This window comes from Vipera ursinii, assembly GCF_947247035.1.
Source record: "Vipera ursinii genome assembly, chromosome: Z".
Lineage (NCBI taxonomy): Eukaryota > Metazoa > Chordata > Lepidosauria > Squamata > Viperidae > Vipera > Vipera ursinii.
The window spans coordinates 126,596,684-126,618,330 of record NC_139517.1 but is presented as its reverse complement, the minus strand read 5'-3'; the positions used below and the strand labels follow the sequence as shown (position 1 = coordinate 126,618,330).

Genomic DNA, 21,647 nt, shown 5'->3' with positions numbered 1-21,647 from the left:
TGACCATTCAAGGCTACAATGGCACTGGAAAAAGTGACTTATGACCCGTTTTCACACTTGAGCATTGCAGCCTTCCCCCATGGTCACGTGATCAAAATTCAGACCCTTGGCAACTGATCCATATTGCAACATCCTGGGATCACGTGATCCCCTTCTGTGACTTTCTAACAAAGTCAGTGGGAAAGCCAGATTCAATTCACAACCGTGTGATTTAATTTAACACTGAACAGCTCTGGGAAGAAAAGTCGTAAAATGGGGCAAAAGTCACTTAAACCAATGTCTCGCTCAGCAAAGGAAATTTTGGGGTCAATGGTGGTCATAAATCCAGGACTGCCTGGTAGTCAAAAAGCGTGGGTGGGATGCCCTTGAAGCTTATTTACCTTCCACTTTCACTGAAAGGGTGATGCTAGCCCCCCTCCTCACTTTCTTGTTGGTAAATCTTTCCAGGAATCTTGGTGGCACCAGCTGTTCATAAATGTCTGAAAATTAAAATAACAGAAAATATCTGTATATGAAGCACAACAGGAATTTAGAGAGAGAGAGAGAGGGGGAAAAAATATCTCCCCCCAGGACAGACTAAGCTTGCTTGCTTAATTTGGCACGGAGCAAGCATCCAAACTGCTTTGATTTGGGCAAAGCCATCCTCAAGGAAAGCCCTACAGAACTTCAGCCAGAGTTTACTTTGATATCTTATGTCTTTCGTTCTCTTACCTGTTTCTGGTTTTCTGTCCTCACCAACTCCTACAGAAGATGAAAAAGGAATGGGTTGAATTATGTCATTATCTTTCTCTCTGTGCGTCTGTTTGTTTCTGTTTCGCTCTCACTGTTTCTCTCTCTCATCTATCTACCTACCCAACCATTCATCTCCCCCTCTATCATCTCCCCCTCTATTCTATCATGTCTGTCTGTCTGTCTGTCTGTCTATCTATCTATCTCCCCTCTCTCATCTATTTCTATTTATCTATCATCCCTGTAGCCTTCATCTATCTATCTATCTATCTATCTATCTATCTATCTATCTATCTATCTATCTATCTATCTATCTGTTTATCCATCTATCCCCCTCTCTCATGTATTTCTATTTATCTATCATCCATATAAGGGACGCAGTGGCTCAGTGGGTTAGGACGCTGAGCTTGTTGATCAGATGGTCGGCAGTTTGGCGGGTCGAATCCCGAGTGCCGCGTAACAGAGTGAGCGCCTGTTACTCGTCCCAGCTTCTGCCAACCTAGCAGTTCGAAAGCACGTAAAAATGCAAGTAGAAAAATAGGGACCACTCCGGTGGGAAGGTAACAGCGTTCCGTGCACCTTTGGCGTCTAGTCATGCCAGCCACATGACCACGGAGACGTCCTCGGACAAATGCTGGCTCTTCGGCTTTGAAACGGAGATGAGCACCGGCCCCTAGAGTTGGAAACAACTAGCACGCATGTGCGGGGGAACCTTTACCTTTACCTATCATCCATATAGCCTTCATCTATCTGTCTGTCTGTCTGTCTGTCTATCTATCCATCTATCTACACAGTGTCTATCTATCTATCTATCTATCTATCTATCTATCTATCTATCTATCTATCCATCTATCTATCTATCTATGTCTGTCTATCTATCTATCTATCTATCTATCTATCTATCTATCTATCTATCTATCTATCTATCATTTTCACATTACTGATAGCTTGCCCAGATGCTAAGCAAGATACAACAGTCTAAAAGAATAGATCCTTGCTGGTGTTTGTTTGTTTGTACATAACATAAATCAACAGAGGGAAAATAAACAATATCCAACGCACCATTCCTTAACCAAATGACAACTTTAACCAGCCTCTGAAACACCTATTAAAGAAGTTGGGGATTTTTTTTTTCAAATGACACCATAATATGAAAAAATTTGGACTCTGTAGTTCTGCAGGGCAGGTTTGGCCTATCAAGGAATAGCATTAACAACCATTTCAGCCTGCTCACCTTGGACTATGAGCTTGGCTGCTGAATACGCAGACCCAGCAGAGTTGGTGATGAAGACAGAATACTGGCCATCATCCTCTTTGGTGACCTGGAGAACTTCCAGAGCATGAAACTCATGGCTGTCTGTCCTTTGGAGACGATCGCTTGTGTGTAAAGGCTGACCATCTTTGAACCAGTAGAGACGGGGGTCAGGGAAGCCTAGGCGGACATACAACAAACACAGAGAGATGTATGAGTTATAAGACTAACCAAGACATCCATCACTGTCCCATTTAACACCCCATTCAGCTATTTGTCTAGCCACAGTGTGTGCCAATAACTCTCTTCGATCATTCAACGCTGAGAATCAGAGATTGATTGCAAATGAATGAAGGCAAATATACTTGTCCCAGGATAATGTTGCAGGATCCAATCTGGGTCGGTCACCGGGACCAGAAGTTTTGTCTTCCGAGTTTTTGGACTCATCTTAGGGAGCCCATCTTAGGGAACTTCTCTCTAGCAGAGTGTGTGCTTTGAGCTACTCTGTGTGTTATATTTACATGGTGCCTGTTATGTGTGGCTTTTTAGTTGTTGATTGGGGTTTTGATGACTGTCTATTAAGTTGTTGGCTGAGGCTTCCGGTTCGGCATCGTGGCGTGATGGGTGAAGCAAGATGGGGCTCTGTCTTCCACGTTCAAGTTTGCCCTGTTGGGGACCATAAAAAATGTCGAAAGTTGCTCCAGAGAGGTGACGAAGAAGGAAGGGACCCTTGTCAATCGCAGAGGGGCAGTGGCCCTTCTGCTGGATCCAAGGAAGCCCTCCAAACCAGCAGGGCAAAGACTGGCTACATTCGTGTGGCCAGTCAGAAGCTGCTGACAACCAAAGATGAGCACTAACTAGCAATTTTTGAGCAATGTGGATGGTACTGGGTGAGACTTTATCCTCTTTTTATGACCTTAATACTACTTTTCTGGAAAAAAGAATGCCTAAAGCAAAGAATCCTCCCCGATGAGAGAGGGAAGGGAAGTTCTTGCCCCACTCCCTCAGGAAAAGAAAAGTGGCAAATTAATTGCTTTGGGAAAAATAGAGAAAACTACAAAATCAATTTGGAATTAATACGGATATATAGCTTTGAAATTTGGGGACTAAAAATACCTTTGAGCCTTTTTTTTTAGAAAAGATATTTGAAAGTCTGTAAAATAGGCTTGGATTTCGAAAGCTGGAAGATGGTGTCAGCGACATCTAGTGGCAAATCATGGCACTACAATTTATTATGCTTAAAGGAAATTTGGCTTGAAGCCCAGACTTAGATAAGACTCTTTGTTGTTCCTGAAAACTTTCAGTTTTACAGACTGCAGCTGGGAAAAGGGAAAATGAGGACCCAGATTGTTGGGGGCAATAAGCTTGGGGGGGTGGAAAGCCCTAATAAGCAGGCATATACATAGAATGAAGGCTATGACCTATAAAGCCCTAAATAGCTTGGGTCCGGACTATCTAAGGGAACACCTGCTGTCAGCATCAACCTCCCATCGTCCTGTGCGCTCCCACAGGGAGGGCCTTCTCAGGGTACCGCCAGTTAATGAATGCTGGTGGGTTATTCCCAGGGGGAGGGCGTTCTCTGTGGTTGCGCCGGCCCTATGGAACCAACTACCCACGGAACTTAGGATGGCCCCCGACCTTCGTTCATTTCACCGGGACCTGAAAACCTGGCTCTTCGAGCTGCCTGGCCCAGACTGAGGGGTTTTTAATTTTTAATTGGATTTTAGATTTTAATTTTTAGGGCTTAAATTTAATCAATTGTTTTAACTGATTTTAATTTTTGTATTTTATGTTTTAATTGCCTTGTAAACCGCCCTGAGTCCTACGGGAATAGGGCGGTATATAAACTCAATCAATCAATCAATAAATAAATAAGTATTGCTAAGCATATTGATTTGTGCTTCTTAGATTGTAAGCCACCCTGAGTCTTCGGAGAAGGGCGGGATATAAATGGGATTAAAAAAACAAAACTCTTGGGCTGCTTATCTGTGTTGGGGAGCCTATTGGACTACAAAGACTACATACAAAAACAAAATGGGTGTTCCATACTTATCTGCAAATGGTAAAAAACTATCTCTAACACTTGTCTCCAAAGCCCCCAGCTTGATATACCAGCAAGAAAATGTTAATGAATCTCAGAAAGAATTTTTTTCTATGTTGAAATCAATCCAAGAGACAATTGTTTTATTTCAGGATGAGACTAAAAATATCACAATTGAGATAAAAGAACAATTTTCTAACCTAAACGTGCAAATCCAGACAATGACTACAAAGAAGGAACTAGTAACCCAGGAAAGAGAAGGCAAATTAGAAGAAACGGATCCAAAGATGGAGGACTTAAAGGAAGGAATTAACAGACAGATACAGACAAATGAAAAATTAGAAGATGAAGTGATAACCCCAGAAATGGAAAAGATATCTTACTTGTCAAGATCTCAGAACACATTTGAGGATAAGGAAGAAGAGCTGATCGAATGGATGATAAAGCTGTTAGAAGAAATGCTGAATATTGACAAACAAGAAATGAAAAGAAAAACTGAAGGAGAAGGACGGAGGCTGTTTAATGAACATAAATGGGTTAAGCGTTCTTCCCAAAAATACTTCTATCAAATTCTCTTCCTCATTCCAAACAATATATACAAAAACAGAGAAAGAATTACTTGATGATTCAAATGAACTGACTTGGAAAGTTATTTGGCAAGGGAAGAAAGCTAGAGTAAGACTGAAGAAAATAGAGGTCTTGACCTATTAGATGTGATATTATACTATTAAACAGATCTTGAATATGGTTAAGAAAATAGATAATTGTTAGAAATAAAAGTATTATAATTAGAAGGATAGGATTTGTCACTAGAATATTATACTTTGTTATGGGATGGGAAATATGAAAATTTTAAAAGGGTTTTAATAAGGGAAGCTTTTGGTCACCCAAATATAATTTATTATGAGAAAAGTATAAGCAATAGAGATATTTTATACATTGATGGTAAATTAAGATTTTTAAAAAGTGGGAAAAACAGGATATTGATCGAACAAATATATTTTAAGTGCAAATACATTTGAGATACGTTCTGGCTAGAAAAGATATTATAAACTGTCACTATCGATATTATTTGAAACTAAACATTAAGAAAACCAAGATCATGGCATCCGGCCCTCTCAATTCCTCGCAAATAGATGGGGAAGAAATGGAGGTAATGACAGATTTTATTTTCCTGGGCTCCAAGATCACTGCAGATGGGGACTGTAGCCAAGAAATTAAAAGACGCTTGCTCCTGGGGAGGAAAGCCATGGCAAATCTAGACAGCACACTAAAAAGCAGAGACATCACCCTGTCAACAAAAGTGCATATAGTCAAGGCTATGGTCTTCCCAGTTGCAATGTATGGCTGTGAAAGTTGGACCATAAGAAAGGCTGAGTGCCAAAGAATTGAGGCCTTTGAACTATGGTGCTGGAGAAGACTCCTGCGAGTCCCTTGGACTGCAAGGCAATCAAACCGGTCAGTCCTAGAGGAGATCAACCCTGACTGGTCTTTAGAAGGCCAGATCCTGAAGCTAAAACTCAAATACTTTGGACACCTAATGAGAAGGAAGGACTCACTGGAGAAGAGCCTCATGCTGGGAAAGATTGAGGGCAAGAGAAGAAGGACGACAGAGAATGAGGTGGCTGGATGGAGTCCCTGAAGCAGTAGGCGTGAGCTTAAATGGACTCCAAAAGATGGTAGAGGACAGGAAGGCCTGGAGGAACGTTGTCCATGGGGTCACGATGGGTCAGACATGACTTTGCAACTAACAACACAATCAATATTTTTGTATAATACCAGAAAAATGTGATGAAGATATCTATATTTAATGGTATATGTATTAACAGTAACAAGAATTGTATTTTCCCAGTATGGAAAAATGCATACCACCGGAAGAAGCGAGGACCAAGGAAGCACTGGATAGTACAGTATTGGAACTAGACTGAGAATATGTACCACTGAATTACCAATAGACCCAGACAACACTTTGTTTATTAAGTACTCATGATTATAAAATTAGAAAATTAATAAAATATTTACATATAAAAAAGTTGTATTTCTTTCCTTGTGCTGCCAAGTCCTCGTCTCCTAAGTACTTAGTAAGCTAGTGGTAAATCTTGTTGACTGATGAGGGCTCCATCTCTCAGGTTTCAATCACTTCCTGGGCTTTTTTTGTGCCTACTTGTCCAACAATCTTAGTAGCTGCAAAATTCAGTGTATGTACTTCATTGCAATGTGAGGCTACCTGTTGTGATTCAGCGTCAGCCTGTGGTTTCGGCAGCTGAGTCGGACAATTCTGAAGAGGAGGAGGAGGAGGGGTTTGGAGAGCCTTTGGTTGCAGAGGAAAGTTCTGATGCACCGCAGAGCTCTCAGCCAGGCCCCTCCCGTCTTGTTCCTCCTCAGACCCAGCTGTGTGAGCCTGGAAGAAGATTGGAAGAAGACGATCCACAGCTGGCTTTGTTCAGTGACGCTCGAAGCAGGAGGCAGACAAGCAGAAGTGAACAAAGAAAAGCAATAAGGCACCTCGGGAGAAGGCAAAGAGAAGCCACGCCTTGAGACTGCTGTTTAAAAGGGGAATGTGTGGGAGGTGCTGGTTGCTGAAGGCAACCATTTGAAGAGCTTCTGATATAGTCTTGGTCTGTATTTGTTTAACTCTGTTTTGAACTGTTTCAATTAGGTTTTGCAAATAAATTTGGTTGGCTTAATTCCAGCCTATTGAATATAAAAAAGGGGTTGTCCCTGACATTCCAACAGGGCCGGTCGTAGGCTGTAACAGACCACTCACTTCTTTTTGCAGTCTGGTGGTTAGCCTCCTCCCCGTCTGTCCTACATAGTTACAGGAACAATTGATGCAGGGAATATTTCTCAAGTCAGAATTTGCCAGTCACTGGTGAAGGATTTCCTGCCTAAAGTAGGACTGGAACTCACGGTCTCCCATTTCTAGCTTGGGGCCTTCCCCAAACCTATTGCAATGCAAGCTCCACCCCTTTTGTACATGCATTTTAATGTCGGTTATGTACAAAATGCGTGGAACCTGCATCACAATAATGAAATAATGAATTTTCAGAATAATGAAATTCTGTTTGGGTCATTTTGAAAAAAGTGTTTAATGCTGCAAATGCCTCTGGATCCTGAGTACATAGTGGCTGGAACTGAACCCAGAACTCAAGGTGGAGTGAAACAAAACCACAGTCAAGTGGAACAATTGAAACCCCCAATGTCAGGATAATGTACTACCTGAACAACTGCAAAAACCAACATGCGAGAAGAGATCGTATGAATGGGATCTACTACAGGCTGTAGAGGGGGTGAATTGGAATATCAATTACCTTTCACTTTTAAATGGAATTTGGCAACAGAGGCTCCAGGTGCCACGTGAATATCGTGAAGTTCATCCATGATTTGAGGCAACTGTTCTTCTTCGGTTGTCGACTCCACGCCTTCTTGTTCCCGGCTAGTTCAAGAGATGATGGGAAAGAAAGGGAAGGGAACATGAATGATTGACATGCAAAGCCCACTCCCAAATATAGTTATAACATAGATTAATAGGGGTGGAAGGGATCCTGAAGACCTTGAAGTGGTGGCAAACCTATGGCACATGTGCCAGAGGCAGCACTCAGAGCCCTCTCTGTGGGCACATGCGCTGTCGCCCCAGCAGAGTTCGCCAGAGTAGCGAGCATGTGGCATTTGGAAGCCATGGGGCAGGAAGTGAGCGATCAAGTGACGTGGGCTCCCCAGGAATGCCCCAGAGATGGTGAGGGACTAGCCCCCGCTGCCCTGGCCCCAGCCCCTCCCACCCGGCAATCTCCAAGGTGCACACACAGGAGGCAGTGAGTGCAGCAGGAGCTGCATAGCCTGCTGTGAATACTGGGCTGGTCCTCCAGCAGCAGCGCAAGGAGTCAGAGGAGCACATGATGTGGACTGCTGGATACGTGTGCTCTGTCCCATCTCTTTTTGGTTGGAGAGCTGGTCGCCACAGGTCATCTCCTCAGCCCCCTCGAGGATCTTGCCCTTGGCCTGCAGGTGGAGCGCATTCCCCTCACTCACCTATCATGGCTGCCAGCCGCTCACACAGGTCCATTAGGCCACTGCCCAGAGCTGCAGGCCCGCCCAGCACGAAGGAGGCGAAGCAGTTGGCTAGAAAGCCACGCATAGAGGTGGTAGAGCACCACCAGGGCCAGCAGGCAAAAGGCCATCCCCAGCAGGGAAAGTCGGATCCCCATCAGCGTCATGGCCACCCAGACCTAGCAGAGATGGGGGGTATTGGAGGGCCATGGCACTGATGGGGATCCAGTTTTCCCCACTTGGGGTGGCCTTTTGCTTGCTGGGCATGGGCGTGCTCTACCATCTCTACTCGAGCTTGCCAGCTGGCCATTTCTCCTCCTTTGTGCTGGGCGGGCCAAGTGCTCTGGGCGGCAGGTGGCAACCTAATGAACCTGGGCAAGCTGCTGCTGGTGGTGGCCTGAGGTGCGTTGGGTATGTGAGGGGAACAGGTCTACATGCGGGCCAAGGTCAAGATCTGCGAGGGGGCCGGTAGATGACCACCAGCGACCTGTTCTTCGACCACAAGCAAAAACAGCTGGGACAGAGTAGAAGCGTCTGGCAGTCTGCATCATGTGCCTCCCCCCTCCCCTACTCCGCCTGCTGCTGGAGGGCTGGCCCGGTATTGACAGCGGGCTGCGGAGCCCCAAAGTGTGCGGGTCAAGGAGCCGGCAGGCTGTGGCTGCTGATGGACACCGTCAGCCCCCACATTCTCACTGGCCTGTGTGCGGGGGCCGATGGTGTCAGGGAGCAACAGTCTCGGCCCATGCCTTGCCTTGCCCCGTGTCAGTGGCACTCTGCCCTGCTCCTGCCTCGCCTCACCCCACAGGACGAGCCTCCTGCCCACCACACCACCCGTCAGAGACTCCTGGATCTCCCCCAACCCTGCCCAGCCCCCACAGGCGTTCCCCCGCGAGCAACACTGAGGTGGCCACGTTCACCCCGGCCACGCCCACCCCATCTGCCGTGACCACCGCAGCCATGCCCACTCAGTGGGCCACACTCCCACAATGCTGATGTGACAGAAATCTTATTCCTGATCAGAGTTATTGATCCTTTAACCTACCACATTCAGGCCACCAAATGAGTTAATCAGAAAAATTCTGAGGTGCAAGATCCATTTAGTGAAAGAAAGATGTGCCACACTAAGGAAGCTGTGTCAATAATCATGGAAGCAAACTAGTCAGGGTAATAAACATACTTTCCAAAATAACATTTGATAATAGATTTCCACCCAGAGCCATGTTAATATGAGATAGGTGGCAAATAAATATAATAAATAAATAATATTGCTTTTACCTGGACAGGTAACCTTTGGCGCTGTAGTACGATGAGGTCTCTGTTGCATCTCCGGCTGTATCATAGTCTGTGCTGGTTACTAATAAAGTAAAAAGAGGATTTTAGGGCAACATTTCTTAATTTCAGCCACTTTAAGGTCAGTGGACTTCAACTCCCAGAATTCCATGGTACATAAGAGAAGGTGAATAATTGTTCAAGAATTGAGGAAGTTCTGATCAGATGATTTTTACGGGAGGAGGGAGAGAGGAAGGAAGAAAGGAAGAAAGGAAGATTAGAAGAAGAAAGAAAATAAAATTAGGAAAAGGAAGGAAGGAAGGAAGGAAGGAAGGAAGGAAGGAAGGAAGGAAGGAAGGAAGGAAGGAAGGAAGGAAGGAAGGAAGCAAACCATAATAAAAGAACTTTAAACATATTTTGTTTGCCTGACTATGAGTTATTAACCTCTATTTTATTCTGCTGCCTAATGAAGTCACACAAGCAAAATACATTTCATGCATCCCAATGTTATACCCAACCTTTGAGCAACAGTTTCCCAAAAAACAGCTTTAGACTCACGGTCCACTCGTAGCTCAGCTTTTGTTGAAGATACTCCCATGCTGTTTTCAGCCACGCAGCGGTAGACCCCCATGTCAAGAGGGACCACCGCAGTAATGATCAGCTGATGACATCCTTCCTGGTCCTCATTGATCATGTAGTGGTCATCCTCTTCAAGAACACGGCCATCTTTAAACCACCGGACAGTCGGCATCGGCTTGCCAATCACCACGCAATCGAAACTGACTGGATAACCATCCTGCACTTCTTGATTTTGAAGCTCAGTGATGAAGACCGGAGCTAGAATGAATAAAGAACAATAAGAGCACATCTATATGTCAGTCTCCTCCTCCTCCTCCTCCTCCTCTCCACAAACCTCACTCCCTTCTAACACTGATGATGTTCTTTTGCTGGGTCATGAAATGTCTGTAAGAAAACAACCAAGCTCAGAAAGCACCAAGGACCCCACAATTCTCCTTCTCCTCTTCCTCCTCCTCATTTTTCTCCTTCTTCTTGTCTATCTTCTGCTCCTTCACCTTCTTCTCCTTCACCTTTTAATCCAACCTCCTGCTCAAGAAGGAGTCCCTATACCACTTCTGACAAATGGCTGCCCTGTCTCTTCTTGAAAACCTCCAATGATGGAGCATCAACAACTTCTGGTGGCAAGCCGTTCCACTGATGAATTGTTCTCACAGTCAGGAAATTTCTCCTTTAGTTCCAGGTTGCTTCTCTCCTTGGTTAGTTTCCATCCATTATTTCTTGCCCTGCCTTCAGGTGCTTTGGAGAATAGGTGGACCCCATCCTCTCTGTGACATCCCCTCAAATATTGGAAGATTGCTATCATATCTCTCTCAGTCCTTCTCTTCATTAGACTAAACATACCTAGTTTCCTCAATCATTCATCATATGTGATCTCTGTTGCTCTTTTCTGCACTCTATGGTCTCGTCACTTTTTTTGTATCGTGGTGACCAGAAATGGACATAGTATTCCAAATATGGTATCACTAGTGCAGTGTAAAGAAGTACTAACACTTCACCTTAAACTGATGTATTGGTACACATACCTATGTATAGGAATCTTCTCAACTAACAGTTAGCACCTGCTAGGAGTTAGATAAGGATCAATGGAATTCCAGGGAGATTGGACTTAGTTCACTTGTGACTATATAGGGATTCTAGGCTGATGCCTATTTTGACACCACCCCAGGTCCTGCCACTACTCCTTCTACAAAATCTTTTGTACTTACCAGTATCTGAGGTCAGCAAAGTAGGTGGTGGCCGTTGAACCAAAGTCCGCAACTGTCCTGCAGGAGGTGAAGTGGCTTTCCCAATACGCAACTCTATCTTTTTAGGACCCTGATCCAAAATGTCAATCTCAACAGGAATACCCATGGCAGCAAACATCTCCCGAAACCGGCCTGCAGCTGTTTTGGCCTCCGTCTGAACTTCAAACTTGATGTAGATGTAGCGCTCGTCTTCCCGGTAGGTCTGGCGGTCTACCACCTCAATCTCTCCCTCGTCTGCACTGACAAACAGTTCCTCTTCGACGTCGGAGATCTCAGGTGAAATTTTGGACTTGAACAACTTGTGAAGTCTACGTCCGGCTTTACGAAAAGCATCGTCCAATTCGCTGCCAGATGAGCTCTCTGATTCACTGTCGGGAAGCTCCTTGGCAGCTTTTGGCTTGCGAGAAGATGCTTGGGGTTGGATGGTCACCTTGGCACTGTGGGAGACCTTGCCGAATTTATTGGAGGCTTCGCAGGTATACTTGCCCTTGTCATTCATTTCTAAACCGGCAATGATCAAGGAGCAAGTCCCGTCACTGTAAATGTCTATGTGATAATGCCGCCCATCCTTAATTTCATTCCCGTCTTTCAGCCAACTGACCTTCATGTCTGTTTTGCTGTGGGCCATACACTCCAGATGGAGGGTGTCTCCCACCTTGCCGACAAAGTCCTTGAAGGTCTCAGCAAAGACTGGACGTTCCTGCTGTTTGATTTCCTTCCTCACTTTGTAACCTTTGAAGGCAGCTTGGATTTTGACGGCAGCTTGCGACATGGAAGGATCTTCCAAGTCTCCTTCCGTAATCTCCATTTCAGCTGACTCCACAGGAGGAGGCGGTTCCTCACCAGACTTCTGCTGATCTTGAGGGACTTTCTCTACGACTTTGCGACTGACGCTCACCGTAGATGACCCTGCCTTCTTAAGATAGGTGATTAATGAAGGCGTCCCGGCTCTGGATTCGTCATCTGAACTTGTGACGGAGAAATCTGCTTCTCCAACTTTTGCAGACTCGTCGCAGGTAGAGTATTCCTCAGAATAGTATTGGGTTATCTCCACTTCCTCCTTCTTCCGCTTCTGAAGCTTATCATCTTCTTCAGGCAGTTCGCTGATCGAATCCAAGGTCGGCTCGCGACTCATCCTCCGCTTCTTGGCCAGAGCTTCCCACAGAAGGTGGAGATCCCCTTCCTGGGCAGCTTCGGGTGGCAAGCTGGGCTGGGCCTCTTCATCTGCTACCTTGCTTGGCTCCTTAGAAATTGGTGCTTCCTCAATGTCTTCTTTCAGTACCGACACGGCAGAAACTAAGAAATGAAATGGTGAGATTTTTATTAGGCATTCGGGACATAGCAACTTCTAGACATAAAAAAGAGGAAGATCAACAGGACAATCTCAGTTTTGGAAATCACCATTTTAGAATCAATCAATCAGTAATCAGTTAATCGATCTGGATTAATATAGTACAGGTAATCCTTGATTTATGACCCAAGCCCCAAATTTCCATGGCCAAGCAAGGCAGTTAAGTGAGTCGCGCCCCATTTTACAACCTTTTTTTTGGGGGGCAATGATTCTTAAACAAATCACTGCAGTTGTTAAATGAATCACATGGTTGTTAAGTAAATCTGGCTTCCCCCATTGCCTTTGCTTGTCAGAAGCTGGCTGGGAGGATCATCTTAGAATGCTGCAATTTGTAAAAACATACTAGTTGCCAAGTGCCCAAATTTTGATTACATAAACATGGGGATGCTGTGATGGTCGTAAGTGTGTCACTTTTTTCAGTACAGTTATTGACTTACAACTATTCATGTAATGACCGTTACAACAGCACTGGGAAAAAAGTGACTTACAGCCTGTCCTCACACTTACAACCTTTGTAGCATCCCCATAGTCAGGAGCCCAATATTCTGGCTCTGAGCAACCACAGTGTATATATAACTATTGCAGCATCCTGGGTGACATGATCTCCATTTGCGACCTTCCCAGCCAGCTTCGGATGAGCAAAGGTGATGCTGGAAATAGATTCACTTAATGACATTGTAATTCATTTAACAACTGCAGTGATTTGCTTAACAACCCTGGCAAAAGAGACCTTAAAATCGGACAAGACTCACGTATAACCTCGTTGCTGAGCAACAGAATTTCTAGTCCTAGTTGTGGTTGTCTCTGCTGGTTAATGACCCAAATACAATTATATGACTTGAGGTTGTAAAATGAGGATTACCTGTAGGAATTCTAACTTACCGTCAATCAAAAGATTGGCAGAGGTTTTGGTTTCAGGCGAGGCGATGCAGGTGTAGGATCCTTGATCTTCAGATTTAAAATCGTGTATGATGAGTGCCTGTTTTTTGCCTTCAGAGACGATTTCATATCGTCCTCCGGGTAGGATTGGTTCTTTGACCCAAATCAGCTCTTGGGTCTCGCTGGACAATTCGCACTGCAACCGGGCCTTCTCTCCTTGCGTGGCAGACTGGTCAACCAAAGGCAGAGTGACTTCAACAGGTTCTAAAATTCAACACACAAAAACCAATTTACAGGTAGTCCTTGACTCACAAACGTTTGTTTAGTGACCACTCAAAGTTACAACAGCGCTGAAAAAGTGACATATGACTGTTTTTCATACCTATGACCATTGCAGCATCCCCAGAGTCATGTGATCAAAATGGCATCTGGTCCATATCTTTGACTGTTGTCACGTACAAGCAAGGTGTAAGAAGATATATATACATGTGTGTGCGAGTTTATGCATGTGTGTGTATATGTGCATATATATGAATTGAATTACAATAGTAAAATTAATTCAAATTAAAAGAAAGAATAGAAGAAAAGAGAGAAAGGTGCAAAAAATATGAAGAATAGATAACAAAGAAAGTAAAGAAAGTAAAAGAACGGGGGAGATTGAAAATATATTGCAACCAACACAAGTATAGAATATAAGCTTCACTACTGTTATTGTTCGTAACACGGTTGTTAAGCAAATTTGGCTTCCCCATTGACTTTGTTTATCAAGAGATTGCAAAAGGAGATCACATGATCCCAGGACATTGCAACCGTCATAAATATGAGTGAGTTACCAGGCATCTGAATACTGATCTCATGACCATGGGGATGCTGCAACAGTTGTAACTATGAAAAATGGTCATAAGTCCCTTTTTGCAGTGCTGTTGTAACTTTGAATGGTCACTAAATGAGCTGTTCTAAGTCGAGGACTACCTGTTTTCCAAGTGTGGCCTCAACAGTGCAGTATAGAGCAGGGCTTTTCAACCTTTTCACCCATCGTACCACTTTTAGGATATGGCAACATCCGAGTACCACCAGTCGCCTAGCAAGGTGTCAAAAACTTGATGACCCCCAAAAAAGGAAAAAAGTGATGAAGAACAGATAGTCCTTGACTTACAACTTACGACTTAAAACAATGACTCTTCGAAGTTACAATGGCACTGAAAACAAGAGTCCCCCAAGCCACAGCCGAGCAAGACACCTGCCTGCCTGCCCAGCGGTGCTCTTCCTGCTGTTCCAGGTTTTCATTGTTGTGAGCATTTCTGTTGAGGATTGGCAGCGGGGGTGATGTGGGGGGTGTTTGGTTTTTATTCCCTGCCCCCTCTGCTGGGTGGTTGCAGCAGGTTTTGTTCACTTCACATGGCCCTGGGACACTGTGACCATCATAAATATGAATCAGTTGCCAAGCATCTGAATGTAAATCACAAGACCCTGGAGATGCTGCAACATTCCAGCTGATCAGCGCGTCTTCTGGGCTCAACGGAAGCACCAGGATCAGCACTGAGCTCCAGCTGGATCCTGCCGCTGATCCTGGCGCTTCCACCGAGCCCTGACAGCTCTGCAGCTCCAGCCGTCTCTCGCTTAGGCTTGTGCGGTGCTGCCACCGGTTCAGCTCATTCCCCTCCCCCACTACCACTTTTCCAGGATGGTCACGTACCACCTGCCAGGTGCTAATGTACCACGGGTGGTACCCGTACCACTGGTTGAAAAGCCCTATCACTTTTTCTGATCTTGATGCTATCCCTATATTGATGCAGCCCAGGACTGCATTAGCTTTTTTGGCTGGTGCAGCACACTGCTGGCTCATACTTAAGTGGTGATCCACTAGAATTCCCAGATCCCTCTCATAGTTGCTATTGTTGAATCAGGTACCACCTATTCTGTACCTGTGCATTTAGTTTTTCCTGCCTAGGTGCAGGATCTTACTGAACCACATCTGGTTGAATATGGCCCAATGCCCACTAACTGTTCATTCTTTGTTGTGGTGAACAACTTTGCTTTTCATCTATCAATCCTCAGTTATAGACTTAGTAGGTAGAACACAGAATAATAGAGTTGAAAGGGACCTTGGAGGTCTTCTAGTCTACTAGTCCTGCTCAAGCAGGAGACCCTATATCATTTTAGACAAATGGTTGTCCAGTCCCTTTTTCAAAGCCTCCAGTTATGGAGCAAGCACAGCATCTGAATGCAAGTTATTCTATTAGTTAATTGCTCTCAGCGTTAGGAAATTTCTCCTTAGTTCTAGGTTACCTCTCTTGGTTAGTTTCCATCCATTGTTTCTTGTCTTGCCTATTGATGATTTGGAAAATAGTTTGACCCCCTCGTCTCTGTAGGTACCCCTCAAATACTGGAACACTGCTATCATGTTCTCCCTAATACTTCTTTCCATTAAACTAGACATACCCAATTCCTGCAACTATTTTTCGTATGTTTTAGCCTCCAGCCCCCTTATCATCTTTGTTGCTCTTCTCTGTACTCTTTCCAAAGTCCTGAGTCCTTTGGGAGAAGGGCGGTATACAAATTAAAATAATAATAATAATAATAATAATAATAATAATAATAATAATAATAATAATAATAATAATAATAACAATAATAATAATAATAATAATAATAATAATAATAATAATAATAATAATAATAATAATAATATCTTTTTGTATTGTGGTGACCAGAACTGGATGCAGTATTCCAAGTGTGATCTTACTAAGGCTTTGTAAAGGAGTACTAGAATTTCACGTGATTTTGATTGTATCCCTCTATTAATGCAGCATAGCACTGTGTTGGCATTTTTGGCAGCTGCAGCACACGGCTGGCTCATGTTTAAGGGATTGTCCACTAGGACTCCAAGATCTCTTTCACAGTTACTGGCATTACGCCAGGTTTCACCTAACCTTATATCTGTATATTTGGTTTTTCTTATGAAAGTGGAAAACTTTACTTTTATCTACCTTGAATTTCATTTTGTTAGATAGGGCCTAGTGTTCAGTTTGATCATTTTGCACCAGTCCTATCCTGTAGGCAAGTTGCTTGATGTCTTGTGCTTGTTGGTGTCCGTTTAGCCACCTATGAATCAAAACTGATTTCAGGGGGGGGAAAAAATCACCTGTTCCAACTTACCTATTACGGTCAATTTTGCAGACACAATAGCATCTCTGGCAGCGAAGGTTATCTCCCCAGAGTGGAGAAGCTGAGCTTTCTTTAGGATGAGTTTGTAAGTATTTCCTTCAACTTCAATTTTCCAATTTTCATTTGGTTGGATGTCTACGTCATTAATATACCAGGCAATCTCATGAACAGGTACTGCTTCACTTAACACGCAGCTAAAGACGGCTTGTTCCCCAGCACGGACAGTGACGTCTGTCAGAGGCTGCAGGAATTCCACTCTCCATCCTGAAATGATCAGAAATGACACCATCAATATTTTCAAAGCAAGGAAGAAATTGAGATTTTGGGAAACTTTGGGGGAAATTGGCTGATTAATAAAAAACAGAAATACAGATAGTCTTCAACATGCAAAAGTTCATTTAGTGATCGTACTAAGTTATAACAGTACTGAAAAAGGGACTTATGATCATGTGAAGTAGTTTGGCGGGTCGAATCCTGAGTGCCGCGTAGCAGAGTGAGCGCCTGTTACTACTCCCAGCTTCTGCCAACCTAGCAGTTCGAAAGCACGTAAAAATGCAAGTAGAAAAATAGGGACCACTACGGTGGGAAGGTAACAGCGTTCCGTGCGCCTTTGGCGTCTAGTCATGCCGGCCACATGACCACGGAGACGTCCTCGGACAAGCGCTGGCTCTTCGGCTTTGAAATGGAGATGAGCACCGGCCCCTAGAGTCGGAAACGACTAGCACGCATGTGCGGGGGAACCTTTACCTTTACCTTTACCTTATAAAACCCTAGTGAGACCACACCTGGAATACTGCAGCCAATTTTGGTCACCATATCACAAAAAAGATGTTGAGAGTTTGAAAAAATTTAAAGAAGAGCAACTAAGATGATCAGAGACCTGGAGACTAAAACATACGAAGAAGGGCTGCAGGACTTGAGTTCGGCTAGTCTAAAGAAAAGAAGAAATAGGGAAGACATGATAGCAGTTTCCAGTACTTGAGAGGCTGCCACAAGGCAGAGGGGGTCACGTTATTCTCCAGAGGGCAGGACAAGAAACAATGGTTGGAAACTGACCAGAGAAGCAACCTGGAATTAAGGAGAAACTTCCTAACAGTGAGGACAATTAACCAGTGGAACAGCTTGCCTCCAGAAATTGTGGGCGCTCCATCACTGGAGGTTTTCAAGAGATTAGACAGTCACTTGTCTGAGATGGTATAGGTTCTCCTGCTTGGGCAGGGGGCTGGACTAGAAGACCTCCAAGGTCCCTTCCAGCTCTATTCTATTCTATTCTATTCTATTCTATTCTATTCTATTCTATTCTATTCTATTCTATTCTATTCTATTCTATTCTATTCTATTCTATTCTATTCTATTCTATTCTATTCTATTCTATTCTATTCTATTCTTATCATTTTTCACACTTACAACCATTATAGCATCTCCATGGTGACAAGATCAAAATTCAGATGCTTAGCAATTAAGTCATATTTATGACAGTTGCAGTGACCCAGGGTCTTGGGATCCCCTTTTGTGACCTTCTGACAAGCAAACTCAATGGGGAAGCCAGATTCATTTAACAGCCATGTTACTAACGTAACAACTGCATTGATTCACTTAACAGCCGTAGCAAGAAATGGGGTGAAACAACAAATATCTCACTTGGCAACATAAATTTTGGGCTCCATTATGGTTGTAAGTTGAGGACTATCTGTACATAACAAGGGACCCCATTTCCCAGCTGTACTGCTAACTGATGAAGTATCTCGGCTGCTATGCATGTTTATTGTTTATTGTTTTTTTATTATCTTAGAACGTTTTTAGTATTTTAATTGTGATTTTCTTTTTAATCGTAAGCCATCCACAGTTACTGACTGAGATGGGCAGCTTTAGAAAGATAGCCTTTGACTTACAACAGTTTGTTTAATGACCGCTCAAAATTACAACAAAAAGGGAAAAGGGGAATTGTGCCCATTTTTTACACTAACGACTATTGCAGCATCCTTCATGGTCATGTGATCGAAATTCAGACACTTGGCAACTGGCTCATATTTGTGACAGTTGCAGTGTCCTGGGGTCATGTGGTCCCCTTTTGCGAACTTCTGACAAGAAAAGTCAATGGGGGAAGTCCCTGTCACTAACTTAACTGCGGTGATTAGCAACTATAGCAAGAAAGATGGTAAAATGGGGCAAAACTCACTGAACAAGTGTCTCACTTAGCCACAGAAATTTTGGGCTCAGTTGTGGCCATAAGTCGAAGACTACCTGTATCTGATTTTCTTGGGTAGCAAGATATTTGATTGTCACCTTTGACGGTCAAGAAAGCAGACGTGACCACATCGCTCGCTTGGAAAGAAACCCTGCAGCTGTCTTGGACTTTGAGGTTCTTCAGAAGCAGAAGATGGCGGAGTCCATTTTCAAAATAAACTAATTCCACATTTTCGGACGTTTTTGCCGGCACATCATCGATCAGCCAGTTATAATTGTAGATTTCTGGTTTGGATAGATAACACTCAAAAAGGGCTTCCCCTCCTTCCATCGCATCCACGTTCTCAAGGCCCTGGATGACTGTATTCTTGGCTGTTAGGACAAAAAAAAATTAATGGAATTAATAAGAAAAAGGCCTCAATCCCTGACTTTCTCATCACATGGGTGGTCCTCGCCTTGTGACTCTTTGTTTAGAGACTGTTTGAAGTTACGGGAGCACTGAGAAAGTGACTTAGCACCGGTTCTCATGACCGTTGTAGCATCCCCATGGTCATGTGATCAGAATTCAAGTGCTTGGCAGTTAACTCATAGATATGATGGTTACAGTGTCCCAGGGTCATGTGTTCACCATTTGTGAACTTCTCAGACAGCTCCTGATTAGCAAAATCAATGGGAGAAACCAGATTCACTCAACGACTGCCTGATTTAATTTAATTTAATAATTTAATAATTTGATTTCTATACCGCCCTTCTCCCGAAGGACTCAGGGCGGTGAACAGGGCAATACACAATAAAAATCGAATACAAAAATTAAAAAGCCATTAAACATCATGCCCATAAAATCAATACATATTAAAGTTTAAAACTAATTTTAAAAACCCAACCCCATCCCGTCAGACCAGGCCAGCTTGTTCAAAAAAGAAAGTTTTGAGATCCCGCCGGAAGGAGCGAAGGTCGGGGGCCGTCCGGAGCTCAACCGGTAAGCGGTTCCAGAGGTCTGGCGCGCCCATAGAGAACGCTCTCCCCCTGGGGGTCACCAATCGGCATTCTTTGATCGGCGGCACCCTGAGGAGGCCCTCTCTGTGGGAGCGCACTGGACGGAGGGAAGTTGACGCCGGCCGCAGGTGCTGCCGTAGGTAATCCGGACCCATGCCATGAAGGGCTTTGTAAGTCATAACTAACACCTTGAACATCACCCGGAGAGCAACCGGTCAGACTTATCGATCATAGGGATTCACTTAAAAACCATGGCGAAAAAGGTCATAAAATGAAGCATGACTCACTTAATAATTGCCTTGCTTAGCAACATAAATGTTGGGTTTAACTGTAGTTGTAGTTGAGGACTACCCATACAGCATTTAAGTTAGCTGGAAATAATTATATGTTAATGTAATGTATTGTAAAATAATAATATATCATATCATATCATATAAAACTTTAGACATTGCAAACTTGGTTGTTTGCAATATTTTTGAGTTATATTGAAAAAATGAAGTGACCATCGTCTTTAGCTGAAATTCAACCTTCATTTTGATGTAGGTTAAGAGTTTTTGATAGGAGAAAGAGTTTTCATTGGATTGCTAAATGTACAGGAATAGGATCAGACTTAGGAGCTTCTGCAGAGGGAGGTCAAATGCTGCACATATTTTTTTAAAAAAAACATAGTTTAATTTCATGGTTGCATCCTTGTTGAATTTTCTTCCTTATGGAGATGTCGCCAATTAGGATCGTAACACTGTAAAGAAGAAGTAATTCTACACTCATGTTTGGCTCAGCCAAATTTCAATCAAGGGCAAGATAAAGGCTCGAATCAAGGGGGAAAAAATCACACATACACATACATAAATGTATGTGACAATGAGTCAAAGTAAAGGTGAACCCTGTGGGTGTCCTCATGAGGACACAAGGAAGTGACAACAGACTGCACATGTTGCTTTGGTACCCATGGAGATTTCCTCTTTAATTATGCTTTTCTTATGCCATAAAAACATTTCTGTAAAGAACCATGAGTAATCCCAGTGAAACTCAAGCCTCGGATGTTTGTTTGTTTTCTGTATGTCTTGCCTTTGTTATTTTTTTATAAACAACTCAGAGCAGCAAACATATCTAATACTCCTCCTCCTATTTTCCCCACAACAACCCTGTGAGGTGGGTTGGGGTGAGAAAGAGGGACTGGCTCAAAGTCGCCCAGCTGGCTTTTGGGCCTATGGCGGGACTAGAACTCACCATCTCCTGGTGATTGGCCCAAAGTCACCCAGATATCTTTCATGGCTAAGGCGAGACTAGAATTCAGCATCTCCTGGTGACTGGTTCAAAGTTGCCCAGACACCTTTCATGCTTAAGGCGGAACTAGAACTCACCATTGCCTAGTGATTGGCTCAAAGTTGTCCAGCCAGCTCTCCTGCCTAAGGAGGAACTAGATGTCACCGTCTCCTAGTTAATGTCTTAAAGTTCCCCAATCAGCTTTCATGCCTAAAGCAGGACAACAACGGGGTTTTAACCTGATGTCTTAAATAATAAGGGACGCAGTGGCTCAGTGGGTTAGGATGCTGAGTTTGTCGATCAGAAGGTCGGCAGTTTGGCAGGTCGAATCCCGAGTGCCACGTAGCAGAGTGAGCGCCTGTTACTCGTCCCAGCTTCTGCCCACCTAGCAGTTCGAAAGCATGTAAAAATGCAAATGGTGGGAAGGTAACAGCGTTCCGTGAGCCTTTGGTTGTCTAGTCATGCCGGCCACATGACCACGGAGACGTCCTCGGACAAGTGCTGGCTCTTCGGCTTTGAAACGGAGATGAGCACCGGCCCCTAGAGTCGGAAACGACTAGCACGCATGTGCGGGGGAACCTTTACCTATACCTTTACCTTAACCTCTACTTGATCTTGGCTGGTGCAGAGACCGTAAGC

The 21,647-nt window shown here is 43.9% G+C and overlaps 1 protein-coding gene across 9 annotated transcripts in view; it reads right to left on the bottom strand.

The window, feature by feature from the left end:
• Positions 1-21,647, bottom strand: part of OBSCN (obscurin, cytoskeletal calmodulin and titin-interacting RhoGEF) — a 236,520-nt gene that overhangs the window by 90,467 nt on the left and 124,406 nt on the right. For all 9 annotated transcript variants that reach the window (XR_014494163.1, XM_083376954.1, XM_083376957.1 and 6 more), the window contains 10 exons: positions 18,846-19,118; positions 16,551-16,823; positions 13,395-13,655; positions 11,123-12,457; positions 9,897-10,175; positions 9,345-9,423; positions 7,334-7,458; positions 1,964-2,161; positions 712-741; positions 381-479 (listed from right to left, as the gene is read on the bottom strand). Coding sequence is in view for 8 of the 9 variants with exons in the window: in XM_083376954.1 (XP_083233080.1) it covers positions 381-479; positions 712-741; positions 1,964-2,161; positions 7,334-7,458; positions 9,345-9,423; positions 9,897-10,175; positions 11,123-12,457; positions 13,395-13,655; positions 16,551-16,823; positions 18,846-19,118 (2,952 nt within the window). In the remaining variant the exon portion in view is untranslated. The remainder of the gene's footprint in view (positions 1-380; positions 480-711; positions 742-1,963; positions 2,162-7,333; positions 7,459-9,344; positions 9,424-9,896; positions 10,176-11,122; positions 12,458-13,394; positions 13,656-16,550; positions 16,824-18,845; positions 19,119-21,647) is intronic.